Below are 21,247 nucleotides of genomic sequence, written 5' to 3'. Positions count from 1 at the left end.
TGCACACTTTTCTTCTGGGAGGATTTTCTGGGGAGGTTATATTCATACAGGATATTCTATCTAGAGTTCTGGAAACAAGAGAATTTTAGAGCTATGAGGGAAGACGGTAAAGTCATAGAGCCTAAGGCGGCTCTCATTGCTGTGGTCCTACGAGTTTGTATCCTATTTGGAAAGCTTCCCAGGGGGAAGGAGAGTACCTGACACTGAGCGTGTGGATACTGGGGTAACCTTGATGATCACCACCTAATGCTAGATTTAAAAGGGAAGCCGTTTTCTGCTCTCCATGTTTTGATTTGGGATTGGGATATATTCAGGTTAAGAATGCTCTAAAACTAGAGACTTAGGTAGGTGCAGAATGGAACAGTATTGCCCTCGTTATTTTGGTCCAAATATAACTGGAAATGTCGACAAAATCAGGTAGAGTATCTCGAGGATGCTTTTCTAATATTTTTTTTCTATTTAACTACAAGACAGAAATGCTGATATTAAGAAAACAACAAAAATTGGTTTAAAAAAATACACCTTAGTTTTGAATCCAGTTCAAGGGTTAGCATCAAATTGACCTGGTTTATAAGCAATGGATAGGGATTTTTTGAATTAAAAATACCTAATTACCTGCTGTGATAGTCTCCATTGTTAAGAAGTTTGATTTTTTTAATGCTTTTCTTCTGTTTCCTGCATATAATAAATATTCATAAGTGGATGTTGACAAATAATATCACTCGGCTAATCTTGAACTTTCTTTGACTCACAAAAATAGCAATTTCTTTTTGGAAATATTACTGTTTCCTATTAGAAAACAAATTTTGTGTGTATGTTTTTCCTTTTTAGGGAATGGCAATGCTCTGTGAAACGATAGAAGAATGTTGGGATCATGATGCAGAAGCCAGGTTATCAGCTGGATGTGTAGGTGAAAGAATTACTCAGATGCAAAGACTTACAAATATCATTACTACAGAGGACATTGTAACAGTGGTCACGATGGTGACAAATGTTGACTTTCCTCCCAAAGAATCTAGTCTATGATGGTTGCACCATGTGTACACACTGAGAAACAGGACTCTGAACTGGAGCTGCTAAGCTAACGAAACTGCTTACAGTTTATTTTCTGTGAGAAATGCGTAGGATGTCTCCCGGACACGTCAAGATGACCCTCATTTGAAAATGTGGCTCTGGGAGACGTACAGCATTGCCTGCAGCAGAGACGTGAAGGACGTGAGACTAAGAAAAGTTGCAGACTCTAAAGAAACTTTTGAAAAAGTGTACATGAAGAACATGGCCCTCTCCAAATCAAGGATCTTTTGGACCTGGCTAATCAAGTGTTTGAAAACTGACATTGGATTTCTTAATGTCTGTCAGAAGACACTAATTCCTTAAATGAACTACTGCTTTTTTTTTTTTTTTTAAATCAAAAACTTTTCATTTCAGATTTTAAAAAGGGTAACTTGTTTTTATTGCATTTGCTGTTGTGTTTCTATAAATGACTATTGTAATGCCAATATGACACAGCTTGTGAATGTTTAGTGTGCTGCTGTTCTGTGTACATAAACAAAGTCATCAAAGTGGGGTACAGTAAAGAGGCTTCCAAGCATTACTTTAACCTCCCTCAACAAGGTATACCTCAGTTCCACGGTTGCTAAATTATAAAAATTGAAAACACTAACAAAATTTGAATAATAAATTGATCCATGTTTTCTAACAAGGTATTACAAATTCACTGTGTTATTTAAGAAAAAAAGGTAAGCTATGCTTAGTGCCAACACTAAGTGGCCATTTGTAAAGCAGTGTTTTAGCTTTTCTTGTGCTAGCTTGTAATTTAAGGAAAAAAAAGTGCTGTTTTTTGAAATGAAAAAATGTCATTTCCCCCTTCTTCCCATGTTTTAAAGCTTCATCTTCTATCCAGTTCCCAAATTATTGCATACTTACCTAAGTATTTTTTTTTTTTTTTTAAGGTGTGCTGTGTTTGGGGAATATTTGAAAATTTAAAGCATGATTTAAATTTTTTAAAGTGAGCTGTGACACTGGAAAGCTCTTCATTTTTATTCTTTTAAAATAGATTTTTTTCCTATTTATATATGTAAAATTGTAGTGTATTTCTTTTCACCAAACAGTGTGTGGGACATTCTTTATCACTGTTTAAGGATCACCTCAGGAAGTGTCATTACCCAGAATTCCTCACTCTCTGCTTTGAGACTTGTAACTTTATCACTATATTTCTGCTTGGTGCCATCTTGTCAGAGTAATATTTGATGTCTGTGATACATGAAGAATTATCCTAGGATAGAGGTATTAAATTTTAAGCACAGATTTCAGATGTTACTGCTTTAAAAAAAAAAAAAATCAGGGATAACAAGTTAAACTTACAAACTTAAAATATGCAATGACATTTAGAGGTAACCGATGTTGATATAGGTAATATAACCTAGCCTCTTCCCATAAATTGCTTTCACAACTATGATATTTAGAATAGTTTCCTTGATAAGAAAATGGAACTGATGGTAGGTAGGTGCCAAAGTGCTTTTCAAAACACTATTACATTAGAATATAATTGGATTCTTCCTCAAATTTATACAGGCCAAAGTAAAACATTAATTTCCTGAATTTCTAGATTACTGACCAACAAATAGCCAGTATTATGCTATGTACTTTTGTCAGGTCATTTAAAAATCCATACATTAATTTTATACAAGAATTTTTTACATGTCACTATCAGGAGCTCACTGTGAATGTATTATCTTCAAATGGCTATTTAACCACACAGTACACTACGTTTTACATATAATGTGCACTTAATCTCTGGGAATAATAAATTATATTATTTATAGATAATGCATAGGTCAACAGACTCTAAGCAGGGAGGGAAAGAAGAGTAATAGCATTGTTGTCTGTGTGCCACACACCATACAGAATTTTGTGCTCTTGGGTCACATATATACCCAAGTTTTCATTGTATTCCTAAGAATTCCCATTTCAATGTTGAGTTTCACCTCTTTATTTCAAAAAGTACTTGACATCTCAATTTCTTGATTTCGTTTTACTTCCACTTTGAAACTTACCAAGATGGGAAAATGACAATGTTCATAACATGGAAACTGTCAATCTCCTGAAGACCAATTTCTACCTGTTCTAAACATTTAATTCTATTTTTAAGAGTAAAAAAAAAAAAAAAAATCAAATCAAAACAAAAACAAGGAATATTATGATGAATGTTTGGCTTATGTGAGCACTTGAGATAAATTTTATAAGATCAGTTATTTTCTCTTCATGTTAGAAAACATTTTTAGAAATCCTGGGTATTATACTTAACTCTAGCTAACCAACTTTAAAACTTGTATCCTTTTGAAAACTATATTAATAGAAAAACACTTTTTATAAGCAGTAAAATAAGAATGTTCCAGTGACTACCTGTCCTGATACCTAGTCTTGTTAAAACTTTCTTTTGCAGGGCATTTTCATGTTAGGTTTACAGCGCAGAGTGGGCAAGCTTACAAAAGGTTTGAGCTAGGGATACTGAAAAATAGATCCAAGAATGAGAAAAACGATGACTTCTTTGTTTTGGGGTGAACTGAGACCCCAATATTTTTTTCCTCATGTGTATGGTGCTCTTTATGATTCGTCTTGTATTTTGCCTTTCTGATACCCATCAGAACTGCTGCTCTTCCACTCTTTAACCTTGCCCAAATCTCCGCGTAAGGAATGCTTTATGATCAACTGCCATAGGACTGATGGATTAACCAGTGTTTGGCTTTATTCGAAGTCTATGCCCTGCACAGCTCTTGTATGTATTTTAGATGCTAGGAAGTTTTTAGCATGTGAAGTGTGACTCTCGTTTGAATGTTTATTACAGGTACCTTGTGAATTCCAGAACAGAGACTGTGCCTCACAATTGTTGGTCCCATGAACTTGCACTATCTTTCATGGTGATGTTTTAAAAATACAATCAGGAAAACAAAAGGCGTTTGGAATTTAAAGTAGAATCATCTGTCATCAAATTTAAAAAGAACCTCTTCTTCCTCCTTTCCTCAACCCTAAGTAACAGCTACATTTAAGTAAAATGCAGGTGGGTAGGGGAAAAAACCCTGGCCAGATGATAGTTTAAGTGGAATTAAACTGATTACTATTTTAGAAAAAATGCTTCTCCACAAATATTTTCCAGTTTCTCTTTTTTACCTTTTTAAAAAATTACTTTTTAGAAACATTTGGTATAATGTGCATAAAATTATTTACTGATTTATGGGCAAAATGATACAAGTAGCATCTTGATTGAACATCATTTACCTCAGATATTCAACCAGCAGTACATTTTTTATGCAGTCTCAATCCATATCCTATTTGTTACCTCTCAAAATATTGGTAAGCAATTATTTTAGCTTTACTCTGTATTTCTTGTCAGTGTTTTGGGCACAGGTTGTTGTACTACTGTCAAATTGTACTTGCTATTTTTTTCTGCAAGTATTTAACAAAAAGCTAAAAAAAAAAAAAAAAAGCCCCATAAAACCCCACCTTGGATAAGTGATTGTTAAATATTGTACAAATAAAATGTATGCTATCCCCATTCCATCCCCGAGTTAAATAAAAAAAAAAAAAAATGAATATCGTATTATTTGCTTATGCAGTTTTCCTTTTGCTATACATTCTTTTGTTTTGTTTTTGAGAGAGACAGAGTGCTCGTGGGGGAGGGGCAGAGAGAGAAGGAGACACAGAATCTGAAGCAGCTCCAGACTCTGAGCTATATCAGCAGAGCCCGACGGGGGGGGGGAGGGCTCAAACTCACAAGCTGTGAGATCATGACCTGAGCTGAAGTCAGATGCTTAACCGACTGAGCCACCCAGGCGCCCCTACATTATTCTTAAAGAGGGGAAAAGTAGCTCTGTAATATGGTGAGGCTCACACCTTGAGATATGCAAGAATGGAGACAGTGGTGAAAGAAGGCAAGTTTATCAAGGGTGGCATTTCCCTCCTTTATTGTCTAAGCAGACTGCATTCCCACCAAAGTTTGTATGTTGGTCCTGCCAGTTTTAGGAAACCAGAGGCTAGCTGGCATTGGTTATACAGAAACAGAAAAATGTGGCTTAGGAAATAATCATCAAAGATATAAACTACAGTTCTTAAGGGTATATCTATTCTACTGAATGAAAGAATTCTGGCATTTTCACTTAGGGTAATCAATCAGTAAGAGTAATTGTCAAACTAGCTTTGACATTTTTGTTACCAAGGCTTTTGTTTATCCTGTGGCTTTCAAAGGAAAGGGGGATAGAAAGCACCAAATTGTAGCACTGAGTGTCACAGTTCACTCCAATGAATTCTCAGTATTTTTGAGGGTAAAGGTGAAGGAAAGGACATTTAAGTAATGGTGGTTTGAAACAACCTGCACTGCCTTCTAAACCAAATGAAAATGCAAACTATGGTGGAATATGCACTGAATCTCTACTGAAAGATTGAAATTATTTTCCACAGCTTATTCTTCCAAACTGATTCAAAAGTTGATAGATGGTATATACTCAACATACACAGCATTATGATATACTAAGTTTGGACCAACAGGTTTTAATTCCTCAGAGCCATTCACAAGCATGTGCGCATTAACTGGAGAGGTGTTTTGTTTTGAGTAAGATCCTGTTTCAGATAGCGCACTGGAGGGATCACACTGAGGCCTCTAAAACTCTTCCCCACCTGTTTTCCAATCTGATGACTCATGGAGCTCATGTATTTTTGTGCTGTTAAAAGGCTACATGACTCTAGTACGTGAAGAAAATATCCTTAAGCCTTATTTGTTAATATTCTTAAAAATTTTTCACTAAAGATTTTCAGATTTTTTTATTGATGATGTTTTAAGCAATTTAAGAGATGGACTGTAATGTTTTTCCCAGTACATCTTAGCTTCTTTGTATTAGGGAATACAGAAAGGGGAACATCAACACTCCTCCTCTCAATGCCTTTCTAACGTAGGCATATGTTTTATTTGTATGACCTTTGCTAACATTTTTTTTTCTAATTTGCTTTTAAGAACTGTTTCACTGAGAATGATGTATAATATATATGTTATATATATAAATATATAATCTGTATACCTGGATGTTGATGGAGCTTCTGTAGGTCTTATGTATCCAGGAAGGCAGATGAGAGCTTTCAGCCTTTTAGTGGCATGTTAAAAAAGCTAGTAATTTGCAATCTTCAAATCAAGTTCTTTAGGTGCTTTCTTTCACAATGAGTGCCTTTAAGGCAGATAATACTTCCTAAAATAGTTCAGAAATTTTTCTTAAAGGGAAAACTTAAGCTCAAGTGAAAAATCCTTGCTTCTAGTTAATAGTGATGCTACCATGCTAAGTATTTTGGCAAAATATCCCCTAAAAATCTGTAGACTATTGCATAGAACCAGTATGCAAGCCTTACCTTTACTGAGACACTGCTGAAAAGTAAATGACAGTGATCTGAAGACTGAGAAGGCAGGGAAGGACCAGCTATGTCTGCAAAAAAATAGGTTGAACTGAAGAGCTACTTTTATGCACAGAAATCTTACATTCCATTCTTCATCTGCTATTTCTTAAAAACCAGATAAGTCATTTCTTACAGCATACTTTAAAAAATATGTGCCAAAACTCGTTAATGCATTTTAGCTCTTGATGGCAGGGCTTTGGTGTCAGTCAAACCTGAGTAGAATTCCAGGATCTGTCCATCATTCTCTACCTCTGTGATTCTGAACACTGCCACTACCATGCTTTCTTAACAGAACCTGAATATCATAGGGCGTTTGATATTCAAAAGGTTTATGAACTACACAAGCATATGGACTGTCTACTGTAAACCTTCCATGAAAACAATAGGCAATTAAATATTCTTGAATAAAGGAAGTCACTAACTTACTAAATTTCATTTTAAACATATACCTGTATTAATTCCTGGACTCCTGAATTTATGAGGTGCGCATTTTCCACATTCGCTTTAGGGATTTTTGATACAAATATATTTACCTGATAGTGCCAAGCACTTCCCATTAATTGTGAGAATGTTTTTCCAGGCATTTCCTAAAGTCCCTATTAAAAAGACACATTCTAAATTCTGATCCTTTGGGCCTATGACAGGTGCAAGAATATGCCTGGTAAAAAAAAATTCTACAAGGCATTCTTCTATAAATGATGTAAGTACCACTTTTGAGAAGCCTGGAAGAAAATGTTCAAACTTTTCTTTTTTCTTCCATGTGAACCATCTTCTGGCCAAACTGGTCAGTATCCTGAGCTAGAAAACCTTGGTCTGGGACAGAAACCAAAAATCCATGGAGAAAAACAATGCAGCACTTCCCATTGGACAAAAAGATTACTCATCATTACACCACAACTCTTACCATTGTTTCTTTACTGCTTTAGGGTTTGTGAAAAACACTTGGCTGCTGGGTTGGAACGAACTATTCAAATATATATGCCACATAAATACTTGACAAGTGTTAAATAAGCATATGGTTCATTTCCTAAAACAGTCACATTTATTTCTTTGAACTCTTACAATATAATCTAAACCACTGGAATTATAAATCATGTAACTGTTCATGATTCAAAGGCAAGACACAGCCAAGACCTACATGTATAACAGTCTCCCATAAATACAAAAATACAGTTTTATAAATATAAAAAAATGTAATAACATATCTTGTTAAAGGACAATAGCTTTTAGTTCCTTAGAGAAGTATGCCTGAAACTCCGTAAGTGAAGCCACTGGTTATGTTCATAACCAGCTTAGTGAGGATGTTGCCCACTGCCTAACATCTGTAGGACAGTTGGGGTATTTCTGCAAAGCATTCATAATTTGAGTATTATCCAAAAGTAGTTTCATCAGCTGGTACTCTCTCTGTGTATTTACTGAAGTTCTTTCCATGGGCCTTATTAATTCTAATTGTTGTAAGTGTTCAAAAGCCTGAAAGATGAAAGAAACAGTGTAAGTTGAATAGAGGAAGCAAAATAACAACATTAATCCAGTAAACAATTAGGTTTGTGGTCAGTTGTAGAACAGAGTACCAGGAAACAAAACTTAATAGAAATCAGTAGGGTTCAAAACAACTCTCATCAACCTCACAAAAACTCCATGTATCAGGTGAAGCAGAGTCAAATATAAGTTCTGTCCCTGCACTGTTGAATGTGAACAGGGCAAACTCTAATTCACTCTGCACAATATGGTTTTTCTTCCAAACCTCATTCGATATCTAACACCTAATAGTACTTAAGATAAAGGAAGGGCTTTTACTTCTCTCTAAAAACCCAACATCTGATGCCATAACCTGTAAAAAAGTCCCTTTCTTCCACCTTTCCCTCTAATAGTGTTGTCTACTGTTTCATCTCACCTCTAACATTCATGTATTATGTCTTTTCTCACCCTGATTATTGTTTTAGGTATTTTATTAGTGTATGAAGAAAAAGAAACCATTAATGACTACTAACCATTAAATACTGACACATTGAAAAAGATTCTGGAACTTTCTATTTCTATTATATTGTGAAAAAATATCAAATATATACTTTATGTATCATAAGAATTCTTCCAATGAAAAGAAAAATAGACACCAGTCATTTCTGAAAATGAGAAAATATCGGCTGCAGGTATTATTGGGGCTGAATAAAATTGAGAGCTAAAATATATCTAGGCAGCAAATATTTTATTTAAAATGTAGAAACAAGCAGCTACAAAATTGCTCATAAGAATTTAAACGTTCATGTAACGAAAACTATCACACAAACATGGACATTAGAAAGGGGGGAAAACCAACCTCTGGTAGGCTAAACACACTTTTTCTGTTGTTTTGAAGAAATGGCAATGCTCTGTAATCACATTTTTTAGTTGGTAGAAGAAATAAAATTCTGACCACTAAGAATGATAAAAGACTTACGGGTCCACTGCTTTTAAAAAACAAACAAACAAGGGGTGCCCGGGTGGCTTAGTCAGTTAAGCGTCCGACTTGGGCTCAGGTCATGATCTCACAGTTTGTGGGTTCAAGCCCCGTGTAGGGCTCTGTGCTGACAGCTCAGAGCCTGGAGCATGCTTTGGATTCTCTGTCTCCCTCTCTCTCTCTCTCTCTTTCTTCCTCCTCTCTCACCCATGATCTCTCTCAAAAATAAATAAATGTTAAAAAAAAATATATATATATATGTAGATACACACACACACACACACACATATGTATATTTAAAAAAAAGAAAAAAAATGCTTTTTCGCAGAAAGTCCTTTAGAGCTGCGTTGTCCAGTAAGGTAACCACACAGGGCTACTGCTATTTGTGGAACCTGGTTTCGAATTTTTAATTAAATCATGTAATTAAATTTAATTTAAAATTTGATAGTCAAGTTGATTAGAAAATTTTAAGTTTGGAACAATTTCAGAATATAAATCTACTTCAGCTACAAATTTTAAGCAATCTAAAGGGCAAGTATTTCCAATGAATATTTAGTGAATTAAGATGTGTTTTAAGTGTAAACACACATGAAATTTTTAAAATGTAATACATAAGAAAACATAAAAATAGTTTATTAATAATCTTCTACACTGATAATAGGTTAAAATATTTTCATATATTAGGTTAAATAAAATTTATAATTAAAATTAATTTCACCTTTTTAACATTTTTGTTGCTACTAGAAAATCCAAAATTACACTGTGAGTCACGTATTTCTGGTGGACAATGGAATGCTCTAATAAAGTTCCTCAAGTTTTAAAACTTACTCTAACTCCTAATAACACTTTGTATGTCCTCACTCTCCCATGAAATTTTTTCCTTTAGTTTCTTAATGGCTAATATCTGCATTTTTGTCTTTCTACTGCTAAGATTACAAATCCAACCCTTGGATTGTAAAGGGACAGAGTTTTATTCATGCATTTGATGAACTGCAATATATAGTTCTTTGCAAGATGCAGTGCTAGAAACAGACAGTAGAGGGCAGTATATTCCCACAAACTGGGAAACCATTGGCTGCTTTCTTCAGAATTCAAACATTTCATTTTGAGATAATTTTGGTCTGTTACACACACAAAAAAAAGATCATATGGCAAGTACCTAATGTTTCCAAATTAATAAGAGAGTAACTATGATATATACAATCAAATGATACAAAAATATACCTGACAGCAGAAAAATAACTATGGACTTCTTAAATCTTACCTTCATGACAACAGGTTTCTCAAAATTATAAACAGAATGGGCCTTCCTTTGAACAAACTTCTGAAACTCTGTACAGAAACCAACAACAACATTAACACCTTCAAATAAGCAGTGAAGTAGAGTCAGAAAAAAACTACCAACATCTCATCTCACCATTATAGACCATTTGAAAATTAAAGGGCTCCTCTTCATAGATGTCATTTAAATGTTTCATTGCTATTATAAGACATATTTCCAAGACTGACAGACCTATAGTAAAAGGGAAACAAATTATGAGTTGTAGTTTTCTCACTGATCCAGAAGATTGAAATAACTGTCCTCTCAACAGAATGATAAAGTGAAAGACATTATTTTGAGGGGTGGCAGGAGATCAAGACCTCTCCAAGGTTCAAATGTGTTTCAGTCACAATGACTTATACAATCCTAAGCAAGCTACTCACCCTTCCTGGGCTTAGCTTTCATATAAGCAAACTATGGCTCTTCTTAAACTTATAGAGATGAGAGACAATATCATCAAGCACTTATCATATAGCCCATAGTAAACATAAACTGAAATGGCAATTATTATGTTTTAAATCACACAGCTTCCTTGAATATTGAGAGAAGTCCTAAACTCTTGGAAATTATATCTAAAAGTTTCTTTTTTTTTCTAGACAGAAGAAAATTCATTAGATTCTTAAAAGGGATAGTAGAATCCAAACTGGCTAAGAGCCAACTCTCTTTACTAGTACTCGATGCAATGTGAATCCTGCAATACAGTGTTAGCTGGACTTTCAATGTAGCAAGGGAGGCGCATCAAGTTTCCTTCACTTTAAATGGGAGTGATAATACCTTTTGCAGGGCTGAGTTAAAGGCTGTATGGATATATAAGTAGTCTGTATCATACCCAATGTCAAGCATAATTTTGAAAGAATTCCATTATAGCAAGTTTCTCACCATGTACGATATTTGCTTTAGAGTCCATGCTACAGAACTGGTGGGCCTCCATCATATCTGCTGCAGTCATAAACGGGTGTGATGTTGTTACGCGATTTAAAGCAAGCATCTAGGAAAATGTGGATCAGAAAAACATTTACATCTAGGAAAATGTGGATCAGAAAAAAATATCTGGAGATATTACTGAACAAAATTTCTTAATCTGGAGTCTATTCTGAGAGTTAGTATTAATTGCTTGGGAAAGGTATTCTCATGCTTAGCTCTATTAAAATATAGTATTTCAGTACCAATGCCATGTAAGTCTGTAAGAGCATAAAAAAAAGTTCTTGTTGCTCTCTATACCTCTTCCCATTTGCATATCTTATTTACCATTCCTCAAAAGAGAAGCATTTAAAAAGGAGTAAGGCAAGGAAGAGAGCCAAAATAGGTAAGATTACTATTCAAAGGTTATTTTGATTTCATGGGAAAATGGAGTAGGGAAATACCTGAGCTCACCTCCTCCCATGGACACACCAAAGCTGCAACTACATATAAAGCAACTCTGTGAATGCCCTGAAAACTAGCAGCTGAAGATATTTTAAAAAGCCACACTACAAAGGGTAATAAAGGCAGAGATGTGGTTGGGGTAGGAACCAAATACCCAGTGCAGTGCCCCACAAGCAGGAGGGATGTCACTGGTGTGGAGGTCCTTCCTGAGGAGTGAGGGGTTCAAGCCCCACAGTGGGCAACTTCTGCCTTGGGTATCTGCACCAGGAAGACAAGCTTCCATAATGTCTGGCTTTGAAAATCAGTGGGGCTTAATTCTGGGAGAGCCAGAGGGCTACAGGACATGGAGACTCCATTCTTACAGACCCCATACGCAATTTCAATTGTTCAGAGGGAGCAGTCTGAAAATCGTCTGGGCCATACAAGAAGGTACATTAACCAATGTAAGGTATGTGCTGGAGGGGCAGGATTCTGTAGGAGCTTTCTCTGGGAATGGAAATGTTGGCAGAACTATTTTTCTTGTCTTCCTTCAGCTAAGCTCATTAGATACTTACAAGAGCCAGCCGGGGCACTATCCATCTACCTTGTTAGCACCATTATCCATGACAAGGGCATTCCCCTGTGGAACAACCCCACCCAAATCACCCACCTAGTAGGTATCCCTTCCAAATGAGTCCTACTCAAGGAAAGAGGGAGCCAGCCCCACCCACCAGCAAGCACAGAAGAGTTATGGTGGGATCTCACAACCAGCCACACAGGGGCTGCCCCACCCACCTACCCTCAGCAGCTACATTCTGCTCTCTCAGCCACAAGGGCCAGCTCCACCTGCACACACTGGTATGCCCGCAGTAGTTGTGGTGAGGCGCTGCAGCTATTTGGGCCAGGAGCCAGCCCTGACAAGTGCACCCAGTACCAACAGGGGAGTGCAAACAGCCCACAAGAAACAGCCCTGAAAGCTCCAGTTCTAGTGACCAGAAAGGATTGTGTTTCTGGGCTCCAAGGATGCCTTCTACATGAGACCATACTACCTTTAAGACCAGGACATGTCGCTGACCTACCTACTATAAACAAACACAAATTCAGACAAAATGAGGAGACAGAAGAATATGTTCCAAATGAAAAAAGACAGAACCTCAGAAAAAGAGCAGAACAGTATAATTAAGCAATCAGCCTGACAAAGACCTCAGAATAATGGTCACAAAGATGATCACCTAACTTGGGAGACGAGTGGACAAACTCAGCAAAAACTTCGACAAAGATATAAGAACAATAAAAAAGAACCAATCAGAGCTGAAGAACACAATAACTGAAATGAAAAATAAGCCAGAGGGAATCAACAAATTAAAAGATGCAGAAGAATGGATCAGTAATCAGAAAACAAGGTAATGGAAAGGACCCAAGCTGTACAGCAAAGAGGAAAAGGAATCTTAAAAATGAGGATACATTGAGGGACCACTAGGACACCAAGCATACTAATATTCACATTACAGAGGTCCCAAAAGGAGAAGAAAGAGAGTAGTAGGCAGAAAACTTATTTGAAGAAATCATAGCTGAAAACTTCCCTAACCTGGAGAAGGAAACAGACATCCAGGTCCAAGAAGTACAGAAAGCCCCAAAGAAGATGAACCCAAGGAGGTCTACAATAAGACACATAATATTCAGAGTGCTGAAAGGAATAAACCTACAACAAAGAATATTCTACCTAACAAAATTATTATTCTGAATTGAGGGAGAGATAAAATTTCCAAGATAAAGTTAAAGGAGTTCATCACCACTGAACCAGCCTCACAAGAAATGTTAAAGGCACTGCTTAAAGCAAAAAAGAAAAGAGCTCAAGAGGAATTTTTTAAAAATTTTGGGAAAAAAAAATTCACTGGTAAAAGTGAACATATAGTAAAGGGAGGAGAGCAATCACTTATAAAGCTTGAAGGAAGGTTAAAAGACAAAAGTAATACAATCAACTATATCTATGATTAGTTAAGGCTTATATTAAAGGATGTAAAATATGAGACCAAACACATAAACTGTAGGAGTTGGAGGAGAGTTAACATGCAGTGCTTTTAAAATGCTTTTGAATTTAAACAACTACCAACTTAAAATAGATTAACATACAGTGTTATATTTATATATGTATATATATGTGTGTGTGTGTGTATATATATATGTATATATGTACATATATACATATATAAATACACCTCATGGCAACCACAAACCCAACAACTTAAAACAGATACACAAAAAATAGAGAAACGAATCCAAACACTATACTAAAGAAATCCTCAAATCACAAGGGAAGACAAAAGAGAAGAACAGAGAACTACAAAAGCAACCAGAAAACAATTAACAAAAGAGCAATAAGTATATACCTATCAATAACCACTTTTAATGTCAATGGACTAAGTGCTCCAATTAAAGACATAAATAAGGTTGCTGAATGATTAAAAAAAATAAATAAACAAGATCCATCTATATGCTGCCTACACAAGACTCACTTCAGACCTAAGGATATATACAGACTGAAAAGTGAAGGGATGGAAAAAGATACGCAAATGGGGGAAGAAAAAAAAAAAAAGGCAGGGTGGCAAAGGTTCCATCAGACAAAATAGACATCAAAAAAAAAAAAAAAACAAAACACAGACTGTGATAAGACACAAAGGACATTATGTAATGATAAAGGGATCAATCCAGTAAGAGAATATAACAATTGTAAATATATATGCATCCAACATAGAAGCACCTAAATATATAAAGCAAATATTAACACAAAAAGGGAGAAACTGACCATAATACTTAAAAAAAAATTTTTTTTAAATGTATTTATTTTTGAAGGAGAGAGAGACAGAGCATGAACGGGGGAGGAGCAGAGAGAGAGGGAGACACAGAATCGGAAGCAGGCTCCAGGCTCTAAGCTGTCAGAATACTTTTTATAATTACATTAATTATAATTTAATACTCCACTTACATCAGTGGATAGATTATCCAGACAAAATCAGTAAGGAAACATGGGCCTTAACACACTAGACCAGGTAGATTTAGCAGATATATACAGCTCATTCCATCCCAAAACAGCGCCAAACACATTCTTCTCAAGTCTACGTGGAACATTCTCTAGGACAGGTTACATGTTAGGCCAGAAAACAAGTCTCAATAAATTTAATTAGACTGTAATCATATTAAGCATGTTTTCCAGGTATAATGGTTTGAAACAGGAAATCAGGTAACATGGTGACTATACTTATGGTGAGCATTTTATAATGCATTAAAATGTCGAATCACTATGCTGTGTGGCTGAAACTAGCATAATACTGTATGTCAACTATATGTCAATTAAAAAACAAAGTATTATTCAAAGCCCTAGACCAAATCACAAAGGCAGACCTGTGACTTGTATAAACTTTTTGGCTACCAAATTAGCTAGTTCAGGTTAGTGTTATGTGACAGAAGTTACCCACTTTATGTTCAATTGTACATAAAAGTTACCCACTTTATGTTCAATTGTACATAAAAAAAAAAAAAAAAAAAATTAAAAGCCAAAATGACACCCAGAGACAACTTGTCATGTAGCTACTTGGTTTTCCAACAATTTGAAGATTCCTTTAAGTGTAATTTTCATAACATTTAAATTTAGTCGGTAAGCAGAGTTAGCAGATGAAAATGTTATGACAACTGCTTACATTTGAATTACAGGTAAACAATGAATAATTTCTTAGTGTAACTATGTACCCTGTAATATTTGGGAAATATTTATACTAGAAATTCTCCCCCATGTTAACTAGGGCCCAGGGTCCTTAGTTGAACAGAAGAGTTTGGAAATCCTTGTCCTTCATTTCTCTATTGGGAGAGAACCTGGTACATAGTAACTCCTTCTCTTACTCATAGTCTTAACTGTAACTTTTCCCTTTTATTATAAAATATCTGTGACATACAAAAAGGCAAAGGAATGATGTAACAGATATTTATGACCACTTCCTCAGCTTATAAAATATAATCTTACAGACTCTATTTCTTCCCTGGTTGGACTCCTACTCTTTCTCGTACAAAAAACCATGCATGCTGTTATACTTCTACTACATATGTATACATTCCTAGACAACACAGTGTAATTTTTAAGTTTTATATAAATACCATATTGTACTTATGCAACTCTCTTCATTGAACATCTCTTCTGAAAATTTACCCATGTTGAGGTATCAATTTCCAGTTTATTCATTTTCCCATCATATATCCTCATTGATAGATATCTGTTATTTCCCTTTTTTTGCAATTATAAACAAGGTGGCTGTAAACAATCTTGTACATGCCGTCTTGTGCATCTGAGTTTCTCTGGATATCTAATTTACCAAATTGTTTTTCAAAGTATCTATACATATTTACACTACTCGCAGCCATAAATTTAATAGTCACAGACATTTATTATACCATTAGACTTACATTTCTATATACTAACAATGAGTATGTTAAAAACATAATTAAAAACAAGGTATCATTTACATATGATATTTGTATAATATAATTTTCAAAGAAAATGAAATACCTAGGTATACATTTTAAGCATGTACAAAATATGTGTGGTAAAAATTATAAAATGATGATGAAATAAATTAAAGAAAAACTAAGTAAAAGGAGAAATGTACCATAGTCTGGATTGGAAGATTCAGTGTAGTAATCATGCTAATTCTCCCAAAATTTATCTGTAGGCTTAATCAGTTCCCATCAAAATGTAATTACCTAGTGAAAGAAAATGAGTGGTAAAAATAAAATGAATACAAACCAATAACATGTGTAATGACCGCAGGTTTTTGCTGACATTGAAATGCTTTTGTAGTACTTCTCGCACACTTCTATCTTCTGTGAGACACTAGAGGGGAAAAAAAAACAGTAAAACAGGTAAGTAGTAAAAAGGCAGTTTAAAACCTAACTATAATGTTGTGCCTCACTTGTTGCTCTAGCTCATTAATTCTGACATTTATTTATTATTAAATATGTGTTGGTTTTATTTGTAGAATACAAAGATCAAAATAGGTCAAAATGAAATTTCCAGTCTATTAATTTTCTTCTTATCCCTTTATGTTGATTAAATATACACAAAAGTAAAACAATCCTTAATATCCCAAACTTTCTGGTCTAAAAAGGGAATCTATAGTCATACCAGTGGGATGACCAAAATTCAGCACAAAATACAACAGAGAGTAAGAATTACTATATTTGGGAAAACAAGGTAAAGCATTACAAAGAATGCTTAAACTGTATGTATGAGTCAATACGCTAAAAAGAAAGCATTCCATCTACAGGGAACAGCATGAGCAATGTAGGAAGATTGTGGCATACTGACAGAAGATGAGTAGTCCTGTACCTCCAAGTTTCAGTTTTCTCCTGGTCAGTTCCTGCTAAATCTTCTCACCTTCTGTTAACTAAACAGGAAAGATTATGACAGTGGCTAAGGTCCTTGAACTTAGCTATAGTACTCTGGGGGAATTTCCTTTGAGGAGAATTAGTTATGGTGCTTTTAAATGCTCTTTTACAGGAATTTCTCTTATACTGCCATGCTGAGATGGTGTTCATTCTACTTATTTGATTCATTTGGGGTAGGACTACAACAAACATTCAAGTTAGGCATAATATCCAGGTTCAACCTTATCCTGAATATGTTTCTTGGATGAAATTCCACAGGCAACCTGTTATCTATACCATTGCTTTGGTTTTAACATGGGAATCAGAAAAACTTGCTGGATAGTCAGTACTGAGAGACAGGATAGCTCCCTTAATGCAGCCCTCCCCTCTTACAGGACAGGGCCTCTGGCCATGGTGCTGACTTATTTTTCAAATGAAGTTCCTCTATTAGCGCACCAAAATAAGTGGCAAATGAGGATTAGGATAAAAGGAAGAAAACCCTAGAACTAACTCCAGTTGTACTAGTTCTACCTTATTAAAAAACTGCAAAATTGTAAAAAGGAAACAAACAAAAGACCAGACAGTCTTCTATCTTCTCACATTCATTTCTACCATTTGCCCCTAAATTCAGTGATATAGAATCAGCAAAAAATGACCAAAAACACAAGCGTTAGCCATCCTCCTACCACACGGCTACCATTTTCTAAATCATCCAGAATTATGCTTCATCAGTAACCCTTATCATCTTCCTTTATATACCCACCCAGATGCACAGAATGCAATATAGCTGGGAAGGACAGAAAGATAAATGACAGCACAGTACAACCTGGGCTATGTAATTCATCTTGGGAAAAGACAGGAAGTAGAGACAGAAATAACAGAAGACCTGGCAAAGACATTTAAATACTATGAAAGACTGCATTTGAATGTCTTGTAACTGTACAAGGTGAAAGTCTGTGAGGCACTGAAAGTGGATTCAGAGGCCAAAGATCCAGAGCTCTGATCTGCTACAGACCTATTTAAGGAAAGGGACAATGTGGAAGTACCAAATATAAAGGGTTCCTAAAAACAGAATCTTATAGTAAGATACAGTATCAAAAAAACTTTCCTGAGCTGACAAGTATCTGAGTCCCAGGTGAGATTAACTTGGGGAGAAGGGTACAAGGGAAAACCCACACCTAATTATATCATAGCACAATACGTGAATTTTAAGAATAAAGTCAACCATTTTTGCATACAATTCTGTACAGTTATACTAAGAATAATATGAAGTATCCATCAGAACAAAATGGGAAAGGGAAAGCAAAAGTAACATGCAAAGTTTGAACTCTTTATGTAGTAACAACTTCAGTATGTATATGTTTGAAATGCTATAAACCAAATAATTACTCCATACTAAAGGGAGGGAGATAGGCATGGATATAAGGAAAACTTGTATTTTTTTTTTTTTTAAGAGAGAGAGAAGGAGAGAATCTTAAGCAAGCTCCAAGTTCTGTGTGGACCTCAACATGGGGCTTGAATCCCATGACCCTGGTATCTTGGGCCAAAATCAAGAGTCAGACACTCAATCAACTGAGCCATGAGCCATGCACCTTTCACCGTATATTTATTCCTATGAACTGATTAAATTTTACTCAGTGAACTTTTAGTAATTTCTACACCCAATGTGGGGTGTAGACTCATGACCCCAAGATCAAGAGTCACATGCTCTTCCAAATGAGCCAGTAGCGTGTTCCCGTTTGAGGAACTTTAAAAAAATTAAAAATAACAAAATTAATAGTACTTATATGAGTAGACTATATTTTATAATCAAAACAAGAATCAAGTTTTAGTTATGCAAGATGAATAAATAAAAATATCACATAAAAATGTGACTATGGTAAACAATATTGTACACCTGAAATTTTTTTCGAAGATAGATTCTAAGTGTTCTCACCTCCTCCCACAAAATAAAAATGGAAAAAGGAGAAAGGAAAAAGAATAGAAAGAAAATGGTAACTAATGGAGTGATAGATGCATTGTATAGCTTGATTGTGGCATTTCCATATGTATTTGTATATCAAAACACCAAGCTGTAAACCTAAAATATATATAATTTTTATTTTATTATAGCTCAACAAAGCTGGGAAAAATTAAAAAACTGTTTAAGAGCAAAATAAATGCAAAGTTCTCACATTTAATTTGGTATTGATATTCAAGATTAAAATCACTATTGCTTCTTGAATCAGGTTTTGTTTTTGCTTTTGTTTTTGTTTTTAAGGTCGGCTCCATGCCCAGCGTGGAGCCCAATGCAGGGCTTGAACTCATGACCCCGACATCAACACTTCAGCTAAGATCAAGAGTCAGATGACTAAGCCATGCTGGTGTCCTCTGACTCAGTATTTTTGTATCCTTTGGGTAAATACCTAGTAGTGCAATTGCTGGATCATAAGGTAGTTTTTAACTTTTTGAGGAACCTCCAAACTGTTTCCCAGAGTGGCTCCACCAGTTTACGTTCCTACCAGCAGTGGGTTCCCCTTTCTCTGAATCCTCACCAATATCTGTTGTTTCTTGTGTTAATTTTAGCCATTCTGACAGGTATGAGGTGATAGGTCACTATAGTTTTGATTTGTATTTTCCTGATGATGAGTGATGCTGAGCATCTTTTCATGTGTCGGCTAGCCATCTGTATGTCTTCTTTGGAAAAGAAGATGTCTTTGTTTTATGAGTGTTGTAAGTATTTTATGTATTTTGGACACTAACCCTGTATCAGATGTCATTTGCAAAAATCTTCTTCCATTCCATAGGTTGCCTTTTAGTTTTGTCCAATGTATCTTCCACCATGCCAAAGCTTTTTATCTTGATAAAATCCTAGTAGTTCATTTTTTGCTTTTGTTTCCCTTGCCTCAGGAGACATATCTAGTTAAGAAGTTGCTTCGGCTGATGTCAAAGAGTTTACTGCCTGTGGTCACCTCTAGGATTTTGATGGTTTCGTTTCTCACATTTGGTCTTTGATCCATTTTGAATTTATTTTTGTGAATGGTATAAGAAAGTGGTCCAGTTTCATTCCAGAGAGGCAAACCATAAAACAGACTCTTAACTATAGAGAACAAATTGTGGGTTGCTGGAGGGGAGGGGAGTGGGAAGGTTAAATGGGTGATGGGTATTAAGATGGACACTAGTGATGAGCACTGGGTGTTGTATGCAAGTGACGAATCAGTGGATTCTACACCTGAAACTAATATTACACTGTATGCTAATGAACTAGAATTTAAATAAAAACTTGAAACTGCAAAAAAAAAAAAAATTTACTGCTTTGACATAAACAATATTTTTTAGAGCCGGTGAATACACACTGTGCAAATTTAATTGTCTAAAAATCTAATTATTTGCATCAGTATTTAATATTATAGATCAGTTTTTCCAAATTCTTTTATTTATTTATTTATTTATTTATTTATTTATTTTTAAGTTTATATACTTTTGAGAGAGAGAGAGAGGGAGGGACAGAGGAGTAGGGGAGGGGCAGAGAGAGACTCCCAAGCAGGCTTTGCACTGTCAGCATGGAGCCTGATGATGGTTTTGAACTCACAAACTGTGAGATCATGACCTGAACCAAAACCAAGAGTCGGACGCTTAGCCAACTGAGCCTACCAGGCTCCCCTCCAAATTCTTTGAAAACCAAGGACTCTCCATTATCTTCCACCTTCACAAGACCCATCTACCATGTGGGATTTATTCAGCAATAGTTTTTCAATTTTGTTATTAAACACACTCCTGGCATACTCTCTCCCTTCATCCTGCCAACTGAAAATTACTTAATGTTTATTTTTAGACAGAGAAAGAAAGAGTGTGAGTGGGGGAAGGGCAGAGAGAGAGAGAGAGAGAGAGAGAGAGAGAGAATCTAAAGCAAAAGTAAAATCCAAAGTATCTCACGAACCATGAGATCATGACCTGAGCTGAAATCAAGAGTCAGATGCTTAACCAACTGTGCCATCCAGGTACCCCTGAAAACTCTTGTCAGCATAAGATAAACTGATGCTAGTATGCTGAGTTGATATGACAATGGTCTATATAAGTTAGGCTATTCAATTTAAGTGTAGGTAAATTTATAGAGTCCACAAGGTTTATTAGTAAACTTTCAAATCAACATGTGAACGTGCCTTGGTAGCTAAGACTCTCAGGGTTCTAGGGACTGCATGATGATATTCACCAACACAGACAATACAACCATACCAAGCCTTACTTGACTTAAGAGACCCAAATGAGATAAAAGTTAAAACTGTCTGAGAATTAGAAAAGAAAACAATCCA

The 21,247-nt window shown here is 35.4% G+C and overlaps 2 protein-coding genes across 14 annotated transcripts in view; one reads left to right on the top strand and one right to left on the bottom strand.

Annotated features, from left to right (window-relative positions):
- Positions 1–3,195, top strand: part of ACVR2A (activin A receptor type 2A) — an 83,043-nt gene extending 79,848 nt beyond the window's left edge. For all 3 annotated transcript variants that reach the window (XM_058715353.1, XM_058715354.1, XM_058715355.1), the window contains one exon: positions 832–3,195. In XM_058715353.1, the coding sequence (XP_058571336.1) occupies positions 832–1,026 (195 nt within the window). In that variant the 3' untranslated portion in view covers positions 1,027–3,195. The remainder of the gene's footprint in view (positions 1–831) is intronic.
- A 4,141-nt stretch (positions 3,196–7,336) lies between these two features.
- ORC4 (origin recognition complex subunit 4) overlaps positions 7,337–21,247 on the bottom strand; it is an 81,928-nt gene continuing 68,017 nt past the window's right edge. For all 11 annotated transcript variants that reach the window (XM_058715356.1, XM_058715361.1, XM_058715367.1 and 8 more), the window contains 5 exons: positions 16,336–16,422; positions 11,076–11,184; positions 10,293–10,388; positions 10,140–10,207; positions 7,337–7,908 (listed from right to left, as the gene is read on the bottom strand). In XM_058715356.1, the coding sequence (XP_058571339.1) occupies positions 7,720–7,908; positions 10,140–10,207; positions 10,293–10,388; positions 11,076–11,184; positions 16,336–16,422 (549 nt within the window). In that variant the 3' untranslated portion in view covers positions 7,337–7,719. The remainder of the gene's footprint in view (positions 7,909–10,139; positions 10,208–10,292; positions 10,389–11,075; positions 11,185–16,335; positions 16,423–21,247) is intronic.

This window comes from Neofelis nebulosa, chromosome 2 (genome assembly GCF_028018385.1).
Source record: "Neofelis nebulosa isolate mNeoNeb1 chromosome 2, mNeoNeb1.pri, whole genome shotgun sequence".
Taxonomy (NCBI): Eukaryota; Metazoa; Chordata; class Mammalia; order Carnivora; family Felidae; genus Neofelis; species Neofelis nebulosa.
The sequence above is the reverse complement of the archived record's forward strand: the minus strand, read 5'-3'. Positions and strand labels throughout refer to the sequence as shown.